This window comes from Eublepharis macularius, chromosome 17 (assembly GCF_028583425.1).
Source record: "Eublepharis macularius isolate TG4126 chromosome 17, MPM_Emac_v1.0, whole genome shotgun sequence".
NCBI lineage: Eukaryota > Metazoa > Chordata > Lepidosauria > Squamata > Eublepharidae > Eublepharis > Eublepharis macularius.
The window spans coordinates 5804356-5831166 of NC_072806.1; the positions used below are offsets into that span (position 1 = coordinate 5804356).

A 26811-nucleotide genomic window follows, 5' to 3' on the forward strand; every position below is an offset into this window, starting at 1 on the left:
TGTTTGCCCACCTTTAATTTCTCCTTTTTTTGGCAACCAACTTTGGGTTTGGCAAATAAAAGTACTGCTTGCCCCGCTTCCAGTCTGGAATTTAAGTACTTCTCAGTAACTCCAAATGCATTTTAGCTGAGGCATCTTTTGTTGTTTGCAAATCTCTTAATTCTGGATAGTGCCACACTTTGATCAACGATGAAAGGGTCCAGCTGGGCAGCAATAAAGCGTTTCTAAACACCAATCATCGCAAGGAGAATAAAGCAGCCCTGCAAGTTGGCTCACCGTATTCTATGACGGACTCATGCCTCTCTATCAAAAAGCAAAAAAGAACCTGCTAAGCACCCACCTGTCCAGTGCAGAGCCCCACCACCAGGTCTGCAATGAAGGTGTCTTCGGTTTCTCCAGAACGGTGGCTCACCATCACACCCCAACCATTGGATTGGGCGAGCTTGCAGCTGAAGCGGTAAGAGAAAGTATGATTTGATGCCTTATTTCAGAAAAGCAGCAAAACCCCAGAATAATCAGCCGCTACATGGATGAAGGTCAAGGTAGCCCCGTGGCGCAGAGCGGTGAGCTGCAGTCCTGCAGTCCAAGCTCTGCTCTTGATCTGAGTTCGATCCCGGTGGAAGCTGGGTTCAGGTAGCCGGCCCTCCATCCTTCCGAGGTCGGTAAAATGAGTACCCAGTTTCCTGGGGGTAAAGTGTAGATGACTGGGGAAGGCAATGGCAAACCACCCCATAACAAAAGTCTGCCAAGAAAACGTCATGATGTGACGTCCCCCCCCTATGGGTCAGTAATGACTCAGTGCTTGCGCAGGGGACTACCTTCACCTTACCTACATGTATGAAATCAATTCTATCAAAAAAGCACCATGTATGGAGAGGATATGGAACTGCAGTATATGGCTTCTGATCGGCTCATTCACACTTGCAGTTCACTGTGATGAAAATACACAAAACAGCTTATCGGTGGAGTTTATTCTGTGATGGCTCATTCACACATATAAGCCATCACTAGCTGCCACGGCTTTCAAATGAGGAACACGCATTTGTAAATGCTCACTGGCACATGCACTTGTAGGAACCAACCATTAGGAACCCTATGAGTGTTGAACATAGCACTGCATCTGATGAAGAGAGCTGTGGTTCTCGAAACCTTATGCTACAATAAAGTTGGTTAGTCTTTAAGGTGTTACTGAGTTCTTTACTATTTCTAGCAAAGGCACTGATGCCTAGTTGCGCCAATCCACCCCCCTAGATCCTCCCCCCCCCCCCAACTTTTCCTTCCCTTCCTGAGGAAGACTTACGCCTGGAGAGACTCTGTGACTGAACCAATCTGGTTCACTTTGAGCAGCAGGCAGTTGCAAGATTTCTCTTCCACCGCTTTGGCAATTCGCTTGGGGTTGGTCACAGTCAGGTCATCACCAACCACCTGGATGCCCACAGTGGCTGTAAATTTCTTCCAAGCAGCCCAGTCGTCTTGGTCAAAGGGGTCTTCAATGGAAACCACTGAGAAAGGGGGAACGAAACAGAAATCACAATTAGGAACACTGGCCTGAAGTACCAGAACAGAGTGACTTTTTCCATCTAGCTCAGTATTGTTCCATGTGCAATAGCTCACCAAGGTCTCAGGAAGAGAAGGGTCTTTCTCAACACCACCAAATAACCCAGACCAGAGATGGGCATGAACTGAAATATGAACCAAAGTTCGTCATGAACCTGGCCAGTTCACAAACCAGCGGTTCATCAGAGCCCATTTCTGACAAACCACCACGAACTTTAGGCCAGTTTGTTACGTTCATTTTTCAGCTCGTCACTGCAGACAGCCTGGCACTGATCAATCTGTTTCCTAGGCAACAAGGGGGATGGGCTTTCTGCAGACCTTCTGCTGCCCCAGAAGTGATGTTTTCATGAACCAAACAAGCCAGTTCGCGAACAGCAGCAACTTCGTGAAAGTTTGTGGTTCATGAAACGAGATGAACCATGAACCTCATGGTTCGGTATTTCCCCGGTCCGTGCCTCTCTCTAACCAAGACCCTTTAACTGAAGAGCATCCATCCTGTGGCCTTCTGCAAATCTGATCTTGTTTGGGATATAGCCGGGATTCATACAGACGCCCAGCTGGCTAAGCAAATCTGGATAAGAGACCTGCTGGGAATAGCACCCATGCCACACGTTGGGACTCCACAATGGAAAAAAAGCCAGGCATATGAACTTCAACTAATCATTGCTGTTTCTCTTGAATTCAGGACACAACACAACACTACAGACAAGATTGCTCCCAGCCTCAAGAACTCCTGGTGTCCTGTGTTATCTTGAAAGCCAACGCTCTACTGTAAAGACAGCAGCAATGGAAGAATCCATACTGCAGGTCACAAGTGTTTTCTGAAGCGGTCTTTAAACAGCTGTCAAATGAACATACAGGAAGCTGCCTGATATTGAATCAGACCCATCAAGGCCAGTATCGTCTGCTCAGACTGGCAGCAGCTCTCCGGTGTCTCAGGTGGGGGTCTTTCACATCACTTACTGCCAGATCCTTTAAATGGAGAAGACAGGCACATGACTCTGGCACACGCTTTTCTGGCCACATTCTGTATCCAATTCAATAGAATTTGGATGAATGGGCTTACTTCAGTAAAAGGTTGCAACGTTACTGACTACTGTTTAGTCTCCCCTCTGCTGAAATCCTATGTCGTAAACTTCACTACGGGAGATTTTATTATTAGTAACCACTTCCTGCTTCTTCTAACTCTCAGAGCAAGATCTGTCAGCATTTTTTGTCATTCCTCTCCCCAGCCCACTGAGCCTGAATTATTTACCTAGAATCTTATGGAATGACTAAATAAATAAATAAATAAATGGAGAAGCGGGGGATTGAACTCGGGACCTTCTGCATGCCAAGCCACTGAGCCACAGGCCCCTTCCCCTTACAAAAGGCAAGGCAACTCAGGGTAAATTAGCAGCCTCCCACACACCCCTTTGCACTCACATGGGTAGCTCTTGACAAAGCCTTTGTAGAGGTCAGCCAGCTGGTCAGGGGTGATGTACCTGCTGGGGTCATCGGGGGACTTGAAGTCCAGGTCGTACTTGCCATCACGATAGAATTCGGAAGCTGCCACATCCATCCCAATTACGATCTTGTCAGTGTATCCAGCCTTGCTGATGGCGGTCTTTAGCAGTTCCAGAGCTAGGAGGAAGGAGAAACTGAGCTAGAACCAGAGACGATTTGCAGAGCTTTGTATGGGTAGTTTTTTGATCAGTACTTTAATCTGATATGGCTCTTCAAGTATACAGTCGTAGAGAAGATCACTAACATACACAAATGTATTGGTTTATTCTACTCTACTGGCATAGGAACTGGTTGGAAGAGAGAGACCCATTTTCAGAATTTAGGCTTTTCTTTTAAGACAGGGAAAGTTTTTAAGTCCTATGAACTTTCTCCAAACCATGCAAGACTGTCAGTGCAATCCTCAGCAGAGTTACTTGAGTCTATTGATCACAATGGGCTTAGACAGGTATAACTCTGTTTAGGATTGCACAATGAATTTTCAGGTGGGATTTCTACCCAGATTATAGAGCTGTGTCATAAGAAACAGCTCAAAGAGAAACCTTGGTAAGGGCCAGGGACTGTAGACTAGGCTACTGGGTACTGTCTGCTGATGTAGATACGTACCTACTGGATGCTAGAGATCATAGAATCATCATAGAATCATAGAGTTGGAAGGGGCCATACAGAACATCCAGTCCAACCCCCTGCCCAGTGCAGGATCAGCCTAAAGCATCTCTGATGTCATGTTAATCACTTATGCTTTAATTCAGAAAGGTTTTATCTATGTGTTTCAGCTTTATGCTACTCTTTAAATTCACAGCTACAATACTCTATTGTATTCTGTGTTTCATTGAATGTCCCAAGTGCTGATCATATTGTAATTTTGCTGTGCATGCCCTAGTTATTATTAGATGTCTTAGTTATTGATCATATTGTATTCACTTTCAGTATGTAATCTGCCTTGGATCTCAGTGAGAAAGGAAGACTATAAATAAACGATAATAATTATAATGATTTGTGAAGGGACAACTGGAAGATTAGGCACTTTATTCAGGGAGGACCGAGAAGAGAGAAGGGGGGGGGAGAAAAGTCTGAGACTTTCTGGGTTCAGAAGAGCCCCAAATCGCCCTGTGCTGAATTAACGGATAAGGGGGGGGGGAGGAATGCGGCGGGGAAGTTCTCTCTCCGGGGTCAAGGTTGCTCTCCACTGCCATGAGCAAATTCTCCTGCTTTACAAAGGAAAGAGAACTTGCATTATTGATCATGAAGCACCTCCAAAACTGATCCTCTGCTCGAGAGTAGACCTTGCCGCTTGGTCTTGGATAAACCACTTACTCTCCTGCTTTGGCCCCCCACATAACACAAGGAATGACTTGGATTCAGTTCCCCGCTGGCTTCCTGGATGACCTTGGACAAGTCACTCCCTTAGCCTAACCTACTTTGCAGGGATGTTGATGAAGATGAAACAGAGGAAGGGACTACCCTGCACTCCTTCGAGGGAGGAATGAAAATGCCAATGGGCGTGAGGGCAGTACAGAAATGCTTTATATAACTTTAGCAAGAATTACTGAAATAATGCTCAAAGTGTACATTTCGTTCCCCACCACCACGTTACTCTGGCATTCACGCATGCTCCAATTACTGCAACCCAAAGAGTTTGATTCAGATATTGTAGGGGAAAAGGCAGAAAGCATATTCTGCTAGCAAGCAGCTTGCCAAGACCTATGGCAGGTCTCAGAGGCAGCAGAGAGGAGAGGAAATCCTCCATTGCCCCTCCCAGGGCAGTTTCAGTTGTTGTTCTTCCTAGCAACTAGAAGCTATTTTGGACAGGGACTATCTGGCTGCCTGGATACTGAGAAACACACACCCCTCCACTTGGCTGGACAAGACAGGAAATGCAACAGGATCGTGAGGTAAGCGGCTGTCAGCTGTGTTCCACACCCTCCTACAAGACGAGCCACTGCCTTGGCATCCAGTCCATTTTTACAGTAGCTCAACTTGGCTGGGTGATATTAAAAATAACCCAGAAGCGGCTATCAGCAAAAATCCACATCGCTCAAACGCAGGTCCCCGTCTCCTGCACCCTCAGCTGCTGAAGCAGCAGGAGCCCCCCTCCCACCCACCCCGATGGGAGGAGCTTCCAGCATTCCATTCCTCCAGACAGTTTTGGGCAATGGCAGCTCGCCTGCATGCCTTAGAAAGTCAAGGAAATCTGAGAAATGAGGCTGTCAGCGCAGAGACAAAGCACCACCTCTCACCCACATGCTCTAGGCCTAGAAATAAATGCAAGCCCCCATTATCCTCTTCTATTGCTTTCACTGCAGTGCTTTTCTAATTGCATATTTTGTTTTCTGCGTTATTTCATATCTAAGACTTGTTTCAGAATTTTGTAATCTTAGTCCTATTACACAGTTTATTAGATGACTCGTCCTACTGAATGCCCTGGCTCACACAGCCTAATCCACCTTGAGTCTCAGCGAGAAAGGCAGACTAAAAATAATGTAAATGAATAAAGAATCTTTCCTTGGTACATTGTTCTGCTCAGGGCTCATTTCAAGGGGGAACACACAGGAACGCAGTTCCGGCAGTTCCCCAATGAAGTCACATGACATGTGGCCCCGCCCACCTGACTCTCAGCCATTTTGGGCCCATTTCGGCCTGGATTGGGGCTGAAACAGCCCGGATCGGGCCTCTGACGGGTGGTGGATCACTCACCCACTCAGCAGTGACCTGATCCTGACCATTTTCAGCCACTTTTTGCCATTTTGGGCCCAATTTTGGCCTGAATGACCAGGATTGGGTCCAAAACAGCCAGGATAGGTGATGTCAGGAAGTGTGGCATATGCAAATCAATTATGCTAATGACACACTTCTGGTGATATCAAGGGGCATGGCAGATGCTAATGAGTTGTGCTACTAAGTTATGCTAATGAGTTCCTCCAGCTCTTTTTCTACGAAATGATCCCTGGTTCTACTAGTCACTGTGGCACCCTCTAGTGTGCTGTGCTTCCATCCTGGCTTTCAACTTCACAAAACAGCTTATGTCTCTCAAAAATCTGAGGAGTTTGCCCTTGCTGGAAAATATGACTCTATTACAGATAGGTTATCTGTTGCTGAGCTGCCTTATATAATGGTTTTGTCTGCATGTAGACTGGGTGTGTTTGGGACACTGCTTCAAACTTTGCACAAAGAACCGGCATAGAAATATTTCTAAGTAAAACTTATAAAAGATGGAAAGGAATCAGTGCCTGCCACGATTCTCTTATGCCTTCCCATGATCAAAACTGAACACGTGCACGATCTGAAGAAGTTTATGCAGGATGCTGAACAAAGAGCCTCTTTTCTATGCATGATCCCCCACATCAAGTCTTGTGGCCAATGAAGCCATGCCGGAATACTACAAATGGTGATGCCACAGACAAACTCACAATCTACTCACCACTAGAGATGGGCACAAACAGCAATACAAACTAAAAAAATCCACGAACAGCCCAATCAGCTGTTCGCGAACAAGCTGTTCATGAGGCCCGATTCTAAATGAACAGGTGGTCATTGCAAGCCTCCTTCGTTGTTGTTCAAGCCAGACAATCTGGCACCCGCAATCAATTCCCTTGGCAACCAGAGGCAGGGACTGCCTGAACTGTGTATGGACTCCTGCTGTTGCCCTGGAAACCCCAATCTAAACCCAATTTAGCTTGATAGGCAGGTCTTCCTTTCAAGTGTGGAGCTCCAAATTTGTTACAAGGAAGCAAAGAGGAGGGGGGCTCCCAGCTCTGGTTTTGTAGACAGTGGAGAGGGAGAGACAGTTGCTGTTGGCATTTTGAGAGAGGGACAGGGAGAGTGCACTAGCGCTTCAATTTTCTTTGTGTGTGGTGGGATAGGGATCTACCTCTTCAGGTTCCAGGGCTGCTGCCAGGCTCTGGGCCAAGCTATTATTTATTATTGGTACATTTCCTGCTGCCTGCTCAGGTTAGGTTTCTGGGAGTGGTGCAGTAGGGATCTTGATGGCTGGAGGAGAGCCTGCTGGCCCCAACGAACATGTTCGTGAACAGGTCATGTTCGTCAATGTTCGTTGTTCGCACACCATGTTCGTTTTTTTTTCCTGTTCGTGTCCATGTCTACTCACCACCCTCCCACTGCCCCAACTTTATCTTACCTTCCTTGTTCTCCAAGATGTTGGGTGCAAATCCACCTTCATCGCCCACGTTGGTGGCATCTTTCCCATACTTCTCCTTGATGACATTCTTCAGGTTGTGGTACACCTCGGCGCCGATGCGCATGGCCTCCTTGAAGTTCTCAGCACCAACAGGGAGGATCATGAACTCTTGCATGGCCAGCTTGTTTCCAGCGTGGGAGCCCCCATTGATGACGTTGAATGCCTGGACGGAGGGAAGGATGGAAACAAGAGACAACACCCAAAGTGTGTTAGTAAGCTCCAGAAAGGAAGCAGTCCTACAAAATCTTGGTCTGTAGTTCCATGGGCCAAGCAAGGGCTTGAATTTGGATCTCCTCAGTCTAGCCCACCAACCACTGCATCAGACTGGCTCCTTCTCCTAGTACTGTCCTATTCTAGATGCATGCCATTGGCCCTCAAAAAACATTAGGTTCTCTTTTCAAGAATTGCTTGCAGCAACTGTAATTTATTTACAGTTCCACGTTCTACATTTCCACTGATGCTACCTGTTTTTAAGTGCCAGCGAAAAGGTTCCCAGGTCATGTTTGTCATCAAGTGTATCTGCAATTTTTGCTTATGTTTTTAGGTATTCTTAACATCAAAAGGTTCCATGGAAAGTAATTCATAACAGCTTGAATAGCTATACTGAAGAAGATCACACCCCACTGTGCTTGTTTCATTCACAAAGGGGCACTGGAAATGGCATATCCCACATCCCACCTGCAGCCTGAAATGGAACTGTCTAGGGGTGTGCGCTTCGGGTTTCAGATTCTGGTTTTGAACCCTATTTGGGCCCGATTCGGATAGATTCGGTATTCCCAAATCTGCCACAGCATTGCTGAGCCAATTCAGAAATATCAAAGCAAAGCTTTCTGAAGTACTTCATAACACTTTTGAAAGCTTTAGGTGGAGCGGCAGCAGCCACAGCACTTTTCTTGCAGTTTGCAAACGGGCAGAAAAGTGCTGCTTTCAAGCTTCCTACTGCCTTTTTTACCAGATGGGAGGGGGGCAGGAGGTTTGCCACTTCAGGATTCGGGTTATTCCAGATTGTTTTCTCGCTTCGGTTAAACTCAAAGCAGGAAACCCAAATCTTTTTCACATGCACACCCCTGGTACTATCTATTCCATATCTTTACACCAACACTTTCTACTGCTGTACAGACCAAGCCTCATCCTCAACACAGAGCAAAGGAAGCTTACAGGAACCGGCAGAATGACTTCCTGGTTCCCAGCCAAGTCAGCGATGTGGCGGTACAAGGGGACGCCCTTCTCGGCAGCACCAGCTTTGCAGACAGCCAAGGAGACACCCAGAATGGCATTTGCACCAAACTTGGCTGAAATACAAAAAAAGGATGAAAGATGTTTTACTTGCTTCATTCACAGAAGAGGCATTCCGAAAGTTATTTTCACTGGAGAGGGAATGCCTCTTTAAAGGTGGTATCAGCATGCACCACCATAAAAACAAAAAACAAAGGAAGTATCTTTCCTGTCTTGAAAATGCTTTACTCGTACAGCCCTCTGGGCAGATGCAATTGAAACATATCCCACTACTCAAATAAGGAAGGGGTTTTACATCTCTGAATGGACAGGAACTCAACAGCAACAGGTTGGCAGCAGGGGGAATTTTTTTTAATAATCAAGCTGAAACCATTTCCTGTAACAGTGGCTACAGGATCTCAAACCCACTGAAACAAGATGCTCTTTTTTGCATCTAACACGGACCTGCAACCCACAGCGATATAATGCATGATCTGAGTCCAGTAGCACCTTTAAGACTAACTAGATTTAAAGGAGCTAGTGGACCCAGAGCTTACTCTTCTACTACAGATCAACAAGGCTACCCACCCTGAAACCACAGAGATATATACTTACACTTGTTCTCTGACCCATCCATCTCCAGCATCAGCTTATCAATCTTCTCTTGTTCCACTACACTTATGTTCTGTGAAGAAAAAAAAAAAGAGGCCCAGCAGTTAAGGCACCAAAGTCTATACACTGTGTAACATTTAATTCCAATTCCCAGCCCATCCTGGCCTTGAGCTGCTTGCCTCAGTTTCAGCCTTGATTCTCTTTCCAGGATGAGATGAAGAATGCTCAGCTAAATGGGATAGACAGAGCTGGGTGTTTTTTAACCTGACCCCTATAGATCTAGATAAGAAAGTCTGCCATCAAGATAATAGTAACGGGGCACATATAATAGGAGCCGCCTTTAAAGAACAGTTCTCCTTTTAATGAGAGGCAAATTACAGGTTTGATCAAAGGATGGCTGACTTCTATTTTCTCAACAGCCACTCTTCTATTCTGCAGACTGGATGTGCATTTGGCCACACACGCTGGCCTTTCCCAGCCCTCCGTTGGCCGAGCACGACACAGCTAACTCTATAGCACCTGTACTTGTGCATGGGGCCTTGTGGTACATGAGCATAAGCCTGTTTTAAGTGCCCATCCTGGGCACTTATTATTATCCTTAAAATGGCAGCAATCTCAAAAAGCAACTTCTTTTCTGTGACTGAAGGCAGAAGTTTAAACATTTAGATTAACCTCAATTAAAATCCAATAGGGCCAGTGGAAGGTTGCCACCTGGCAAGGGGTAAAAAAACCCTAACCTAGTCTTGTTCCTTGAGCTGCTGGTACAGAGGTAAACGCTCAGCCGCTGGCCACGTGCAAATCCAACTACTGATAAGGACACAGGAGCCAGTAAAAGAACTGGACTGCCACATTTAGCTGTATCAGTCAAAAGCTCTCTGGAGAGTGTTTTTAAAAGGGTGATCTCAGTTAACGGAGCAAAAGATAGTACTTGTAGAATCTGCAGATGGTGGGCAGCATTTTGGAAGGGGCTTCCCCTTCCTCTCTTCCACTTCCAAAACACACACATCAGCCTCACCTCGGCCAGCGACTCCCAATATAACACCAAAGCAACACCCCATCCCAAATTCTTTTATCTTCAAAGCAGATTTAGTCAGTAGTAAACTCATGCAACTAACAAAATACATAAATGAACAGTCTTAGCAAAAAATAAAAGAATCAATCAAACTGCTTTGTGGACTAGATCCAGTTCACTCATCACCCATTAGACTATGAAGATAAAAGGTAAAAAACGAGTTCTTCCTGACTCAGTTTAGAGACTCAAGGAACTTCCCAGTTTTTGCAGCACTCAGGAAAACACACCCACCCACCCAAGCCTTCTGTGACATCCACGCAGCACAGAAAACAAGCCATTTCCCTGCTGGTAGAACACGACATGCCGCTTTTCTGTTTTTTAAGCAGACATGAGCAAAGCACAAAACCAGTTAAAAGCTTCGGCCAGCTAAGCTTGCACTGTAGGGTTAGTAAAATAAGGAAGGCTCCTACCTTGTTAACCAGTGCGGGTGCAATTGTTTTATTGACGTGCTCAACAGCCTTTGAGACACCTGGAAGGAACAAGCAAATCAATCACTGATCCAATCCTCCAGAGGCAAAAGCAGGCATTAGTAGAGGATCACTTGGAACAGTTTTATCAACACTGGTGACCACCTAGCCCTCCAAAGTTCACCGAGGCTGTTGATTGTTTTACGGCAGTAAGTGAACCCAGTTAGGACTTGAGGGGCAGTAACAGCCATCGTCTAGGAATGCCTGCCAAGAGGTTAGTTTGAAAGACCATGCACAGAAAAGGTGCCCACCTTAAGGGCTCGACTGCACCACAAGCGTACATGAATTACCTGAGTACACAACGCTGGGGCCAGGAATTCGTTAACATATTTAACAGCTCGGGAGACGCCTGATGGATACCAAGTAGCCGAGGGAAGAGAGAAGAAAAAGGAGAGAGATGAATGCCCACAAGAGACCACATAAGCAGACCATGCAAGGGAGGAAAAAGGGATACAGGCATGGAAACGCACAGCAAAAGGAAGCAGGGAATCTTCAGGTATGATCAACAATGCAGTAAAAAGCAAAAAGAAGAAAAGGTATATGCAGATGGGTCAAAGTCCTGCCAATAAGGGAGGGCTAACGAATCAGAATCACGGCAAACTAAAATTCATGCTAACGGGTTCAGAAGTTGAGCCAGGGTTGGATGTTCCCAACCAACAGGCAAACTGCAATTTAGAGCCACTTGTCTGCTTTCCTTTGCTATCCTCAGTCCCTGGAAGCAGCATGGCCCAAGCTATGGTTTGCCAATTTGGATAGTGTGCCAAACCATGGTTGGTGCACAAGTCACTGTTTACAAACCCAGTTCAGTTTCAAACCTTGGCTTTCTGGCTGATTGAAAACCATTGTTAAAAGAAGCTCAACTGTAGTTTGGTGTGCTGTTTGACTTGGGCCCACACCTCGAGCTTAAGCCATATAGGTCAGTGTTGATGGGAATGTTTTTATTCGACTCGCCCATAAACAGACCACAGAAGAGAGATGGATAGACTCATTCTCTGCCACTTCCAGAAGCTTGAGTTGCAACACTTGACAGTAATTGAAGCAGCAGTGAGATGCTGAAAATAATAATGGAGAACTTTAACCTGTGTTATCTAAACAGTTTATATTCTGATGCTTCTAAGTACTCCATTCTGGAAGTGAAGAGAAACAGAATTCTCATCCCCCATACAGAAGTACATTTCCCGATATCCCGTGGGAACAAATCAAACTGCCTTTTGCAGAGTCATGTTATTAGTCTATCTTGCCCCCTCTCATCCATCCAAATGGCAGTAGCTATCCGAGGTCTCAGGCAAGAATGTCCTACAACCCCGCTATCAAAGATCCTCTTTCAACAGAAAACTGGCCTTGAGACATTCTTCATTGCAAGCCAGGTACTCTAACACCAAGTTTCAGTTTCGGTGATGGCTGGAACCAAAAAGCAATCCAATGGCAAGCACAGAACACTGGGAGCCAGCCAACGTGCTCCAAAGGATAATGAACAGGAGAGACCCACACACACTGGCACTTCTCTTCAGCATCAATAGCTAGAAGAGTCAAGATACTCAACCAGGAATTGACAGATTATTAGAAGCCACAGGTCCTATTCCAATATAATGTTTGGCAGTGGTTGGTTTCCCTCAACATTAAACTATGGAATGTCTAAACCATGGCCAAGTATTAGCCTTAGTCTGGGATGCGAAGTCATACTCTGAAACGAGTTAGCACCACTCCGCAAAAAGAACATGGTTAGGGCCGTTTCCATGTCCCTCTGCTTGGCAGTCAACAAGTGGGTCTTGCCAGAATCTTCTACTCAAGCCCATCAGCGCCAGCGATTAGGCTAAGCAAGGTAAAATCAGTTTCATCATGCTTAGAATCTTATCCAGGGTTTTAAGAAAATGCCACGGCTGAGTGTTCCATCTGCACTGGGCCTTCGTTCCAATAGCCCCGGCAGCAATAAGTACGAAATTCATGTTTTCTCATCTACGCGAGTTCTTTTCCATCTCAACCAAGACAGCAGTTCACCAACCCAGTGGGGCTTTCCAACTCTCCCTGTCCCCAACTCTGTCAATTGGCTACTCGTGCCCTGCAGTTTTCTGCTCGCCCTGCAAACCTAGCAACTCCCCCCAGGACCCTTCCTCACCAAACCTACCACTTAAGCTATCCTACTCTGGCATGCAGTTCTGAGATAAGACACCCAGTTTAAAAGAAAAAGATGAAAACCAAGGTTAACTGGGTTCGCTTAAATCTAGCTGTTAAAGGCCAGTCTAAATCTAAGCGAACGAGTGTATCATAGCTATATAATGGCACTGAATGCCAAACTCGCCAATTCAAATCTTATCTTGCCATCTACTTACTCCGAGATGGAGTATCCCAACACAAAAGGCAAGATGGGTTTTTTGGGAAGCTAAGAACCTTGGCATGAAACCATACTTTCGTCTCTTCCCCACCAAACCATTATAAAAGAACACTTAAAATAAGAATGAACAGTTTTCAAGGAACTGCATTCATTGTCCTTTGACAATCTTTATAACAGTCCTCCAAGGCAGACCATGTTGCAGATGAAGGAGGATGAAGCCAAAGAAGGCAGGCTTGCCCAAGGCCTAATGGTCATCGAGGGTCATCGAGGGAGCTCATGGCAGAGACCAGAATCGAACCAGGGGCCTCCTGGGCCACTGCTCATTCTCAGCCACAACGCTAAAAGATCTCATATAATCACACCCTGGAGTTGCAATTAGAGGCGGGCACAAACCGGGGAAATCGTGGTTCATGGTTCATCACATTTCACAAACCACAAACTGGTATGAAATTGCCCGGATCATGAACCGGTTCATTTGTGAATATGTCACTTCCAGGACAACAGAAGGTCTGCAGAAAGCCCACGCACCTCTTGTTGCCTAGGAAACTGATCAGCACCAGGCTGTCTGCAGTAATGAACTGAAAAATGAACTGGCCTAAAAATCGTTGCATTTAGTCAGAAATGCCCTCTGATGAACTGCCAGTTCACGAACCAAAAAACAGCCCAGTTTATGACAAACTTTGGTTCATATTTCAGTTCATGCCCTCCTCTAGTCGCAATCAATTGGCTTTGCCTTGGGCTCCCTTCTGTTAAAAAGGCACCACCCCTGTTCCCTCTCCTTTTTCAAAAAGGAAAGAAACTACTGCGATCTGCAGACAGATGCCAAAGAGCAAAGCAAGACATGGAAGCGGGTTTGGAGAACATGGAGGTGAGTTTGGAAAACAGCAGAAAAGCCAGCCCAGAGAAACAAGAGCAGCTGATGCTGCCACCACGGCCTTGGAAGGAGGGCGTTACCTTTCCCCAGGAAGCGAGTCTTGTCATTGTCCCGGAGCTCCAAGGCTTCGTAAATTCCGGTGGAAGCACCGCTGGGAACTGCAGCCCTGAAGAGACCTGGGCCAAAAAGAAGAAGGTGTTCATGTTGCAAAAACGGGCAGTGAGAGGAGAGTTTACCAAGCAGGATCCTACCATGGAATACTTGCTCTTGTGCTGCTTGCTATCTTGACCCCTCTTCCGAAGCATGCTGTTTGCTCCACCCGTGAGCAAAGAGCTCTCTGCCCAACAAGGCCTGGTGCCCGCCTGTCATGCGGCAAAAAGAAATGGCTGCGAGGCGGTTGAACACACTGTGGCACTTCAGACAGCAAGGGAATTTTTCAAAATTCTCTTATATTAATCATTACTTATAAGTAGGAAACGATCACTGTAGGCCTAGACTAGAATTTTTGAGTTAATTTTTTTTTTAATCTGCAGGGGCTCTGCCCAGCATTAAGAGAGACCTTCTCACCTGCAGCCTTAGGTGTTACATCCCATTCTGCCACCTACGAATTCTACCCCCCACCCTTCTCCAGAGACCACTTCATACATCTGACCGAGCAGATTTATGCCACAATATGGGTGGTTCCAGGTGCCAAAGCACTCTTCTGCCAAGCTCTCTTCGGCAAGGACAAGTAATTACTTCTGAAATGGTCCTGTATGCAAAAGACTTTGGGGGAACAGCCAGAATGCAGAGGAACAGGATTCTCAGTGGGCCAGCTCCTATTAGTTCTCCACTGCGGTCAGATGCCCCATTTTTCTTGTGCCCGTCCAGGCCAGAGCTTCATTAGGAGGACACAACATAAAGCAAGGTTAGACACTGCCCTATTAGCTTGCACCTCTCATTGTGCGTGCTCACTGGGCCTACCCAAGCTAGTTCCTGCTCTGCACAAAGAAAATGTCCAATTTTATCAGCAAGCAATAAAGGACAGTGGCCAGAGAGGGGGGAAAGAGAGCCTGCAGAAGGGCAGCCCCAATTACAGCAGAATTGCTATCTGGTCACATCACGGAGCCAAATGAGATGGTTTCCCTTCATCAACTCTGCAGTGCAGCGGAAGAAGGAATAACTGGCAAGCTTCCTGTTAAGCCACAAAGCCTTAACAATGTGAAGCACAGTAGCTTGGAGAGGCAGAAGAACAACATGGTGGAATTTTCATTGTGTGAACCAAGCCTGGCTTCAAATCAAAGCACGGATGAACACACGGCAGGTTATGAAGAAACAGCAATTGCTTTGTATAAGAATCCTTTCCCATCCAACGCCAGGAGTTCAAGAAGAGTTTTGTAAGATATGTGCTTCGGGTGGGCAGCCGTCATTCAACTTCAGCCTGTGCTTAGTTGTGTGTCCCTTGCAACTCTGCCCTCCAATTTGGCACCTGCCTTATGTTTCAGGAAAGTGGACAAGGCCCTTACTCAGTGGGGTTTGGTGTTGGTGGGTGGTTCCCACCTGGAAAGAGCCATTACTGGTAGCATGGGTAAGCTGTGAGCCTCCCTGAGGTGCAGGCCTCATACCAGAGATGCATCTCTTTTGGTTGATGGTAACTGCAAGAGTGGCTCTTTGAGAGCTGCAGCTTACAGCTTTTCATTGGATTGCAGGAATCAACCTTTCTAACCAGCCGCATGGTCAGAGGACAAGAAAGTCCCACTGTAGTACATGTGCAAACTCTCACACACACACAAACACACACCCGCCTCATGGGGGTATTTTGTGTTGCCTACTAGGCAACTACTAGGAAGAGAGCCTGACCATGCCCCCACCAGGCCTACAAGCTCTCCAGCGTCATTCTATGAGAGTAGTCAGGGCTCATTTTGAGGGGGAATACGCAGCAATGCAGTCCCGACAATTCCCCAAAGAGGTCACGTGCCAGGTGGCCCCGCCCACCTGACTCTCGGCCATTGTGGGCCTGTTTCAGCCTGGATTAGTGCCAAAACTTCCTAGATCGGGCCTCTGACGGGTGGTGGATCACTCTCCCACTCAGCAGCGGCCCAATCCTGACCACTGTGGGCTCCATTTCGGCCATTTTCAGCCCCTTTTTGCCATTTTGGGCCCAATTTCGGCCCTGAATGGTGAGGATTGGGTCCAAAACAGCCAGGATAGGTGATATCCGAGGGGTGTGGCATATGCAAATCAGTTATGCTAATAACACACTTCCAGTGATGGCAAGGGGCGTGCCATATGCAAATGAGTCATGCTAATAAGTTCCTCCAGCTCTTTTTCTATAAAATGACCCCTGAATGTACTGCTGTTTACAAGTCCAATCTTAGACTGGAATTTGATACCAGCACAAACTGGTACAAAGGCCAAAGTTCGCAACATCTGACTGACAATACTCTTCCTGAGGCTATAGCACACTCTCTTCCAACACAGGCCTACTTCCTACCAGAGGTTTGAAACAGTAATGGTCTTTCTCAAAGCGGACCACAGCCAGTGAATACGCACAACTGACTGTTCCCCCCCATGCCAACATAAACCTTGCTGCACAGAGAAAACTAATCTATCAGCAGCCCTTCTGACAAATGTACTAGCTTTCTTTGTGCAGGGAGATAAGACTGTTTCTCCTGTTAAAAACCATTGTGTCTGCCCTAAACCTACAGGACACATTCAAGAAACAGGTTTCCCTCCCCAACAGCTGTTCCTAGGAAGAAGGTCTGGAAATACAGCCCTCCCTCACCTAAGTCTGTCCCAGATATTAGCGTCTGTCCTGAGTGCTTTGAAATTAGACTTGCACTTTTCTTTGTATCCAAGAATGTCCTGCCCTCTGGTTCCAGCTCTTGAGTCCTTCGTACTAAATGCTGTTCTTATTACAGGCTTGCGAATGTATAGGTATCAGTTTCCAAGGGAGTCTTAAATATCTCCTCTCAGAGATCTGGGTTGCTCTCCACCCCTGCCACAGACGTAAGTTCAGCCATACCCACTGCTTTATGTCCAGATTTGGCTGCCTGCTTTCTCTTTGCTCTTCCAGGGGAAGGAGAGAAAAGGGAAAAGCCAATGAAGTGAACACAAGAGATTTCTTCCCCTATCATTTTTTTAAAAACGCCAGTCCAGCATCGGAAGGCTTGAGGCCAACCTGAACCCTGTTTGGCACATTTATACTTGGCTGCATTTCCATTCAAACTGCCCCCCGCCCCCGCCCCCCCCCATGCCAACTGTAAAAGCAAAGCTACCTCAGTTGATTCCAGTAGATCAAGTTGCCCGGCCAGCCATCTCCAAGATGCTAAGAAAGACACAACTGGCTGCAATCCATCAAGCAAGAGTACAGTAACGCACCAACTCATGCTCATAGCAGCCGAGTGGGTTTATTTTTATTTTGGCAAACGGCCGCAACTTATCTCTCTCTCCCACTCACACACCCCCTCCGTCTCTCCCCAAACTTTCCCGTCCTCATGCACTGGTTCAAAATCCCTTGCCATGTGCTTGAAAGAAAAAAAAAAGATTTAAAGAAGAAACCTAAGGTGATTTCCCTAGCGAAGCCCTAAAAAGCCCAAAACTCACAGACTGAGCACTTTTAAAGTCATCAACCTCCCCCACCATTTTTATGCATCAGATCAGACCCCACCCTCAGCTACTGGAATAACAGCAACAAGAGCCTTCACAGCTCGGCTGCCTTCCTTGTCTTGAAAGAGCCTCTGGGATCTCCCCCAACAGCCACTTTTCTTACGTGCCCACACTTTCTCCTGGTCATTCATTAGAGGGCTGTTCTATTGATTCCCCCACTCCCATTGTTGTAAACCACTCGATCTGGCTGCCAGAGAGGACCAGTTACCCCTGCAGAGAACTTAACAGCATCTTCCATCTGGAGACCCCAAGACTGGTGGTCCAGGGGTTAAGGACTCCTCCACTATCCTGGAACAACAAGGAATTCTGCATATGCTCTGAGGAACCATCTACCACTTAGGAAAGTGTGCTTAGTCGAGTTATTGTTTTATCTGATAGACTGTGTGCTGTGTGATAGTGTGCTTTTTCCTGGATTTTGTATTTTGTCCTCCTTCCTACCCCTTTTGAATCCACCCACCATTCCCCCCTTTTTTTAAATAATAAACCTCCTTTTTATAAAGGCATTGTTGGTTTCTTTGGTACAATCCATTTCTCCGGGTTATTTCTCTGATTCTCTTCCCTATGTGCCAGACCACTTGGGCACTACCTACCGTTTACTATAAGGTAGTTTTTCAGGGTTTCCACCCTGTTACTTGGTTATTTTGCTAGGGCTGAGCTGGAAGAGCCACTTCCCAGCGGATCAGTCTAGCTGTTCTCAGGAGGTACCCGAGTGGTGGCAGCTGACTACCTGAGTGTTTTCCAGGGAACCCTTGGTCTAAGGTTGTTCCTAGCAAGGAAAGACACTTTCCCCCTTTCCTGGGTGCACCCAGAGAATTTGGGGAAGAGTGGGTTCCAGGCCTTCCTTCACACTGGACTTTGGAGAACACTAAGGGAGTGAGTCCTGCCTACATCTTCCTTTTCCAAAGGCCAATGCCAAGGGACAGCCTTCTCCCAAGTTTTCTAAACATGTCCTAAGATGAGGTGGGAGGGACCAATTCTGGCTTCCAGGCCGTGGCTTGCAAACTCTTGCTTTAGAACGGAAAAAAAAGAAGTTAAATCCTTCACCCTGCTGGATCAGATGGTAAGAGCCACCTAGCATCCCGTCTCCACTAATGGGACAGCCAGATGCCTCTCACAAAGAGCTGTAATCTGCCAGCTAGGAAGACATCATGCTACTAGGATGTGTGCGGTATCACAGCACGTGCACACAAAGACTTAAGGAACATATAAGCATCCTTGAAGGATCTGGTGTCAGGCCAAAGATCAGCCCAGTCCAGTGTTCCCATTCCAACAATGGCCAGTCAGATACCGCCGGAAAGCCCACATATGGGGCACAGAGGCATCAGCCAGCACGCGCTCTCACCTTTGCCGGTGTACAGGTCTACCTCAACGGTGGGATTCCCGCGTGAGTCGAAGATTTCACGAGCGTGGACCTTAAGAACAGACATTTTGTTTGTCTGCAGAGAGAAAAAGAGGGTTAAAGCAGAAGTGAACCAGACACCCAAGGCTGCATAAGCATGCTTCAGGCCCTCATTTCCATTTTTTTTTTCATTTATTTTTTATTTTTATTGTGGAAAAGTTAAAAGATAGAACAAAAGAAAGTAAAACAAAACAAAAAGACAACTACAAAGAGCAAAGAATGGCCTACAAATCAGTCTACAAACACAGTAAAAAAACATAACAGGCTTATTATTAATCCATTAGTTTTTTGCCTACAATACATCCTCCTTTATTATCAATCAGCTTGTGGTCTCATTAATATTTTTTTCTGCGCCTCATCTCGATATCTTAGATCCTTATTCTTAAAAATCAAAACCACAAACCATTAATTCATTTTTCTTCATCTTTCAGATAGTGCATAAAGGCTTTCCAATTTGCCACGAATATAGAGTTTTATCTCTAATTAATGCTCTCATTTCCCAAGCCAAACCATCTTGTGGATGCCGTTCCCACTAGGCACAAGAAAGTTGAAGTGATACCATTTATTTTTCTATGCCTCAAGAAATGCTTGCTAATGCCTGCAACACAGTATTTGGAAACCAGTATTACAGCAATGCTTTATGGTGAATGTGGCCGTCCAAAAACATGTCTGATTACAGAAAACAAGCTTACCTCTTGCATTTTGTTTACCATTATTGCGAGGGGCATAAATATCAGCACTACATGGTATAAAAACAGGGTGTAAAGGGGATTCTTATTTGCTATACAGGTTTTAAATGGCGCTTTTGAAAGCTGTTCTGTAAATGCCTGTCCTAGAACTTTAAAAAGCTGTATTTGAAGCCTCCTTGGATGGTTGACACAGGGCTGTCTGCACATTAATGATGCTGCCGCTTGGCTGTGCTCCCACTGCCAAATGTTCTGAAGTCAATTGCTTCATCACACAACATGTGTTTTTTGTGCTGTTATATAAGGCCCAGTAGCATTATTTTAAAAGAGACTGCAGAGAAAAGCCAGTATATCAGACAGAAGACTACAGAGGGTGCGTTATTATGTCTCCTAAACATTAGCGGTTTTAATTATTAAGAAAGGAACATGCAGAGTTTATGAGTCTGGACCTCAATCCGGAAGCCAGAAGGGGGGAAACAGCCTGTTCTCCCCACAGCTGAAACCGTCCAAAGACTTGACCAACTCCCCCACTTCGCAAGCTGCTTAAATTTTTTAGCCGGGCCAGCATAGCCCTGGTTAAAGCATAGCCCCAAACAGTCTGCTCTGTAACCAGTCTTCTACAGTATGAGTGGGGGTCACAAATCAGTGAGTTCAGGTGCTTTTCTGCCAGCCATCCCCCATATTACAGTACAATGTTAACATAATATTAACAACAACAACATTCAATTTATATACCACCCTTCAGGACAACTTAATGCCCACTCAGAGCGGTTCACAAATTATGTCATTATTATCCCCACAATAATCACCCTGTGAGGTGGGCAGGGCTGAGAGAGCTCTGAGAGAGCTGCGATTGACCCAAGGTCACCCAGCTGGCTTCAAGTGGAGGAGTGGGGAATCAAACCCAGCTCTCCAGATTCGACTCCCGCGCTCTTACCCACTACACCAAACTGGCTCATCACATCCCCCAATACAGTCTTGGTATTTATTTTATTTATCGAATTTGTTTATAGGCTGCCTTTCTCACCGAGACTTGCGACAGATTACAAAATGCAGAATACAATTCGATCAGACAGCATAAGGCCTCCAATAAACCGTTACTATTGCAGTTGTCCTTGCAATTTAGATACTGGCAAGTTACACCTGCTGCAGCAAAGAGGTTTTTGCTGGATTGTCACAGGGAGGGGCTGTGGCTCCATGGCAGAGATGTGCGGCGTGGCATGCAAAAAGCCCCAGGCTCAATCCTTGGCATTTCCAGTTAAAAGGACCAGGCCGTAAGCAATCTGCCTTAGACAGCCACTGCCAGTTATCCAATGGTCTGATTCTGTGTAAGACGCTTCACGTGTCAACTAGAATTGCACACATGCAACATAAAAATAAAATGAAGAGGGTTTGATAGTTGCTGGGGGAAAATGTAAAAACTAAAGTGGGTTTTGGGATGATGTTTCAAACTGGCAATTTTATGCAGTGTTATTTTGGGAAAGGAGCTGCATGAGCATTGCAGATCAACAGATGACATTCAGCCAAGGATGCTGCAGCAACTTCCCCCTGGGAGTTGTAGTCCTGCAAGGGAAATTGGGAGTTGCAGTCCTGCAGGGGGAACTGGTTGCCTAGCCAGAGATTCTTGGCACCTTCACAACCATTCCAGCCCCCCTTCTAGCACTCAAGCAAGTTGGTGCAAGACGCATTCGCTGCGGGCACAAGGTGCCCCAGAACAGCAACCAAACAGTTCAAAACAGATTAGCCAAGACCGTCACACCAACTCTGCCCTTCCATTTCCTGTTCTGAAAGCCAGCTGCCAAACCCCCAAAGCCCCTAGACTCAGGGATCCAGCCTGCATTTAATACTAAATTCATTGAGGGTTGGTGCTTGCTTCTCCCCACCCCGCACCCGAGCTGCAACTGGAACACAGAAGCACTCATCCAAGAGCTGCAGGCATTAGCTATGCACCAATAGGTCTGGAAGAGAGAGCATTCGTGCTTTTGTTGTTGTTTAAAAAAAGATGATTTTTTTTTTGCTCCCCAGCAGATACTCACTGCACGTCCTCCTAGGTGTCTAATGAGGCTGTGCAGATGAGGCGGCATCAACCTAACTGGGATGTCCTTGAGGAGTGACCTCATCACAGGGCCCTCCCCTTCCTGCTGCGGCTTGGAAGGCTGCAGCTATTCAGAACTGCAGGGATTCCTCTCCTTTTTAACCCCTTTGCTCCACCTCCCCAGTCATTTTCTTTGTCCCTAGGCTCAAGGGATTTGGGGGGGGGGGGGAGAGAAATCTCCAAATGGTACCAAGAATGTAATCACACCTGCATCCAAAGAAGTTTGATCCTTTTTTAAAAAGCATTTAAAAGAGAAACAGAAGAAAACAAACCGCATTATAATGCTGACTGTGTGTATTCCCTAACACAGCAAAAAAGGGGTGAGTTTTGCTATGAAATGAGGAATTCAATGAGGGCAGAAGCAGGATTTCTGATGACCAGGGCAAAATCCTGCACGTTGCCCTTCCAGCTAGCAGAAATAGGCGCTATTCACACACCAGAAACAAGCAGGACTTTTTTTTTAAGTGGAGTATCCACAGCTCTCCTTAGTACACATTCTCCAAGGCCAATAAGTTATCCAATACAGAGATAAGACAGTGTTGAGTAGTTGTTATACTGGGAGATCTGAGTTCAAATCCTCACCTTGCAAGAAATGCACTCAGTAGATGAGAATTGCGCTCTCTAGATGAGGTCAGTTGTGTAGTGAGAATAAAATGGGGCTAGGGAAACCTCTATGCAGTCTGAGCCCCTTGGATGGGCAAGCAAGATAACCAAGTAAGAGGGAATTCAGTTTTTTCAGGCTCTCAAAGGCTCGAGCAAAAAAAATAAGTAATGATAAAACATGCTACCCCATTCCCCTGCAGTCAGTTCCAGAAGGCCTTCCCTTCTCATTACCAGTCCAGTTATGCCACATATTACCCTCCCCGCAACACAGGAGGGGGGTTACTTTAAATTGAGGCTGCCCTGCTGCCTCAATGGTACCTCAATGGTACCTCACTCACTCTCCCTCAAGATGCTGGGAAGTAAAGAAATGGGAAAGATCCTGCTGGTTAGCTGCAACTGAGTAACACCTTGCTGAATTCGCCTTTTTTGATTTATGCACACAAGTATTTAAGGCCCAGGTGTGCCCAGAGGTGCAAGCCTCTCAGCTCTTAGCCTCAGGGGTCAGAGTCTACAGATGGGCAGCCAAGAGAGAAGATCCTCATAACAATCCAGATTTCCCTTTTTGTTTTGTTTTTTGGTGTGGGGGGGGGAAGCAGAATGCAAATATAAAATATACTAAATGAAGAAATAAATAAAACTGGCGCTGGGGTTGAAGCTGGACAGATGGCCAGGAAGGAGCACCACACCTGCCAGCTTACTCTGGAATCTTCCTCAGACTGGAACCAGCCGGGCTCCCAATTTGTCTCATGCTTTAGTCTGTGGTTTGGGAAAGAAAAGCTCACAATTTCCTGCCTGCCTCAAGATGCTTCATTGCTGCCTGGTGACTCAGCATTTCATGTAACAGAAAGTTTTAATAAAAGAAAAAAAATCAGCTCTGGAATGAGGATGACTCTGTTTCTTTCCTCTCCCACAAGTCCCAGGGGCTACCAAGGAAACTGACTTTTCTCCTTCTCTGCTGCATTCTCTCATTTTAATCAAAAATTAAATCCCCCCCCCCACCAGATATTTGCCTTTTGGCATTGTAGAAGGATCCAAAGAAAGAAAATTTAATTTCATTGCTAGTTTTAAAACATGCACATTTGAGCACACAGCTGTCTACAGCAATGCGGGGCTTCAACCAGCCTTCCTTTCTATCCCTCAAACATGCCCCCCCCCCCAATGTCCTTAGCCTCTCTTTGGCCTCTCGCCTCCTTTTTCCTATCTGGACATCTGGTCCCTTACAACCTCACCCAGATTTTCTCTGGCAAAGGTCCACTTTCTTACTCACCAAGGTGGCCACATTCAACCCGAGATAACATTTCAGCTGACTGCTCTTTTATAATGCTCCCTTATAAAAAAAGTCCTCTGCACATAGAAATGTAGAGCAACAGGGAAAGGGCTAGGCTAAAAGCTTCCATATGCAATGATTTTTGGCATGGATTAGCAGCCAGTCAAGAGCTCTTGTTCGAACTGGTAAAGTCTGGATAGGAAACCTTTTAAGAAGCCCTTTTGTGAAGTCCCCTATCACGCCTGCATTTGCCTTTGTATACTTTAACATGATGCATCACCCCTTCCTGTACTCTTAATTCATAAGCCAGTCCCTAGCAAGAGAAATGAAGGCAAGCAGGTCCTTCCAATCCATTCTCTGAACCCTGAAAGCCAAGCTTGTAAAATATGCTGTTCAGCAGAGGCAAGTAAAAATTGCCCAGAACCAGAAAAGCTGAATGACCAAGAAAAAATAAAATAAACTTTGCTGCACGGTTTTCATCACTTTTACACTGTGTAATAAATTATAATTATATTTCTTCTTTATTTCATTTCATTTTTTCCTGGTCACTCAAACTTTCTGGTTCCTGACTTGTTCATCATGCTTGGTTTCTTCCCCTCTTGTTTCTGTCCAGTAAAAATTTTGCTCCAGGAAATTTTTGGTAAATCTATTCCATTTTGCTTTCAAACTTGTTACACATACCCAACATGTGCTGGTATACAAATGCAGGCATGTTACACCACGACTGAGGACCACAAATGTGTAGGTTTATTTTTAAGGCTGCCATAGCACTACTCAGCAGCAACCTGCACACCTTCCACGCCATCCCAAAATTGTCCCTCGACTTTACTAAACAGCAACCCCTTCACCCTCCTTTGATTTTACCATGAAGCACGGCTGGTAGGCACCACTAAAACGGGCACTGTGTCCATTCCAAGGATGAAAGCAACCTGGATAGCAGAGGTGAGAATTTAAAATTAAATATTTGGAAATGGGAAGATAAAGGGGGTCTACTGTCGCAAGAGGGGAAGGTCCAAGCACAGGTGCCCTGCTCAACACACCCTATTAATCATTAAACAATCGCTACCAATTTCATCATTTAAAGAAAGCTTACAAACTGAAACAACTTCCGCCAGGGAAGAAACTTGTTTCCCGCAGGGGAAGGCAGAAACCATCCCTGTACCAAGGACTTCGCAGGGAGCCGCCCGCACAACCTCCTACTCAACAGGAGGTTGAGTATCTGCTACAAGAGGGGAGGCGCAGTTGGGCAAGGCATGAATCACAGCAGCCCTGGGTTTTTTTTTAAAGGTCTCACTTCCTGCCTTCCTACAGTTTAGCACATGGCCGCCACGTTCTTGGTTACCCAGCAACTGCTGCCCCATTAAATCAGTACATGAATCTCAGGTGCTAATGTGGGGGGGGGGGGACACGGGGGGGGCAGGAAAAGCATGAGCCAGGACACATACCCCGCCACCACAGCTGTCCCTGCTTTTTCCTTGGCTTTCTTCTAAAGGGAGCTTTGACTCTTGAATGCTCATGTCCTGGAAATCTTTAAGGCGCCACTGGACCCAAATCTTGCTCTTCTGCTGCAGACCAACAGCTACCCACCTGTAAGTATGACTCAGCGTTTTTGTGAACAAGGCATTCAGATGGGTAGGTGAGACGGTACAGCTGGTGCAGCTAGTCCCAGAGCAGGTCTCAATGCAAAGAAGGAAGCACTTGGCAATGCAGGGTTTTTTTTAAAAAAAAAGATTCCCCCCCCTCGCTTCCTCCTCAGCAACCGTAACCAGAAGTTCCACTGTTCTTTGCAGAGGTTTTGGTTGGAGTGAGATGGAAGTTGCATCCATGGGGGGGGGGCAGTGATGGAGGAAGAAGGGGGCAGGCATTTGGAGCAGCTTCCGGCCTGCAGGAAAAAGCTCTCCTTACCCTACTCCCCCCCCCATAGGGGGGCTGGCACATGCCAAGAACCAGGTTTCCTGCCTGGCTGAAGGCGGAAGCGAGGCAACTCAAGACTAGCAGCTCCCAAGGGGGGGCCAGCAGAACTCCATTCTCTCCCCCTCCCGCCCCCGCCAGCTGCGGGCAGGCCCTTTTAACCCTGCAAGCGCCAAACGCATCGGAATGTTAGACGGGGCGGGAAACAGGCCCCTGGGCAGGGGGGGAGGGATGCGGGAAAGGACCATAAAAGCATCCTCTCGGTTTTGCGCAGCGCTCCTAGATTCTTTTTGGAGGGGCAGCGTGCCCCGCCGGAGCTTGTATTCCTGGGCAGCGTATGGGGGGCATAGAACGACCCCCAAACTCACCCCCCTTCCCGAAAAGACTCTAAGGGCTCGCACAGGCCTGCCTGTAAAACCCAGGACGCATCGCCCAGGCGCCACCGAATTGCGGACCCTTGGCTGATGCAAATACCCCAAAGGCAGAGGTGCATGGAGGGGGGGGGGGCAGGGGAAGGAATTGGTCCTCTGATGACTTTGATGCAAGAGTCCTTATTTTGCAGCAGCTGCAGGCGGTTTATATTTTGCAAGACAGCCTCCGCATCCTTTCCGGGGTTTTTTAATTCCCGCCTCCCCTCCTCGTAAAATTCGGGTCCAGAAACACCTTAAAGTAACTACATTTCCAGGGTTGGAGCTTTCGACGGTCAGAGCTCCCTTGTTCAGATACATTTAGAAGTAGAAGTGTATCTGAATGTATTTGAACAAGGGAGCTTTGACTCTCGAAAGCTCCTGCCCCGGAAATCTAGTTGCTCTCGAAGGTGCTCCTGGACCCTGACCTTGCTCTCCGACAGCAAACCAACACGGCTACCCACCTGAAACTTTCCCCAAGTCGTTTTCTTGCAGCGTTTTAGCAAGGGCTGCTCACATGCTCCCCCCCCACTCCCATGCAACAAGCTTCTGGAAGGAGAGACACTGCCTCCATCCCACTCACCTGAGCTTAACAGGAGAAGGAACAGCACCTGCAAAAATACTTTGATTTTTTAAAAACGGAATTAATGCGAATTGAGCACCCACGCTCGACTCACGCTCCGGGAGGACTGGGGAAGAGATGCCGGACTCGCGCGCACCTATAGTCCGGCCTATGCAGATTAGGTGCCCCCGATGCGGCCTCTCATTGGCCAGGCCACCCTTCGCCTGCTCCCTGATTGGTCGGGAGGAGCCTCTCGCCAGCTCAGCCTTTTGGCGCGTGCGCTACGTGCCCGGGCTGCCGCTTCTGCTGAGGCGGCGCGCATGGAAAATCCCCATTTTGCTAAACGCAGAAAGCGGCTGTCCGGCGCTGCGCGTCCTCGCTGCGCCTTCTCTCATTCATCCGC

The 26811-nt window shown here is 46.7% G+C and overlaps 1 protein-coding gene across 2 annotated transcripts in view; it reads right to left on the minus strand.

Annotated features, from left to right (window-relative positions):
- ENO1 (enolase 1) overlaps positions 1–26547 on the minus strand; it is a 29420-nt gene extending 2873 nt beyond the window's left edge. Inside the window, exons 1-10 of one of the 2 annotated variants that reach the window (XM_055001200.1) lie at positions 26430–26547; positions 18821–18914; positions 13911–14006; positions 10568–10626; positions 9089–9158; positions 8417–8550; positions 7199–7421; positions 2983–3180; positions 1301–1502; positions 341–449 (exon numbers count right to left, since the gene is read on the minus strand). In XM_055001200.1, coding sequence (XP_054857175.1) covers positions 341–449; positions 1301–1502; positions 2983–3180; positions 7199–7421; positions 8417–8550; positions 9089–9158; positions 10568–10626; positions 13911–14006; positions 18821–18905 — 1176 coding nt within the window. In that variant the 5' untranslated portion in view covers positions 18906–18914; positions 26430–26547. Of the gene's footprint in view, positions 1–340; positions 450–1300; positions 1503–2982; positions 3181–7198; positions 7422–8416; positions 8551–9088; positions 9159–10567; positions 10627–10914; positions 10974–13910; positions 14007–18820; positions 18915–26429 lie in introns of both variants that reach the window. The other variant, XM_055001201.1, reaches the window with a different exon arrangement.
- Between the last annotated feature and the right edge of the window lie 264 nt (positions 26548–26811).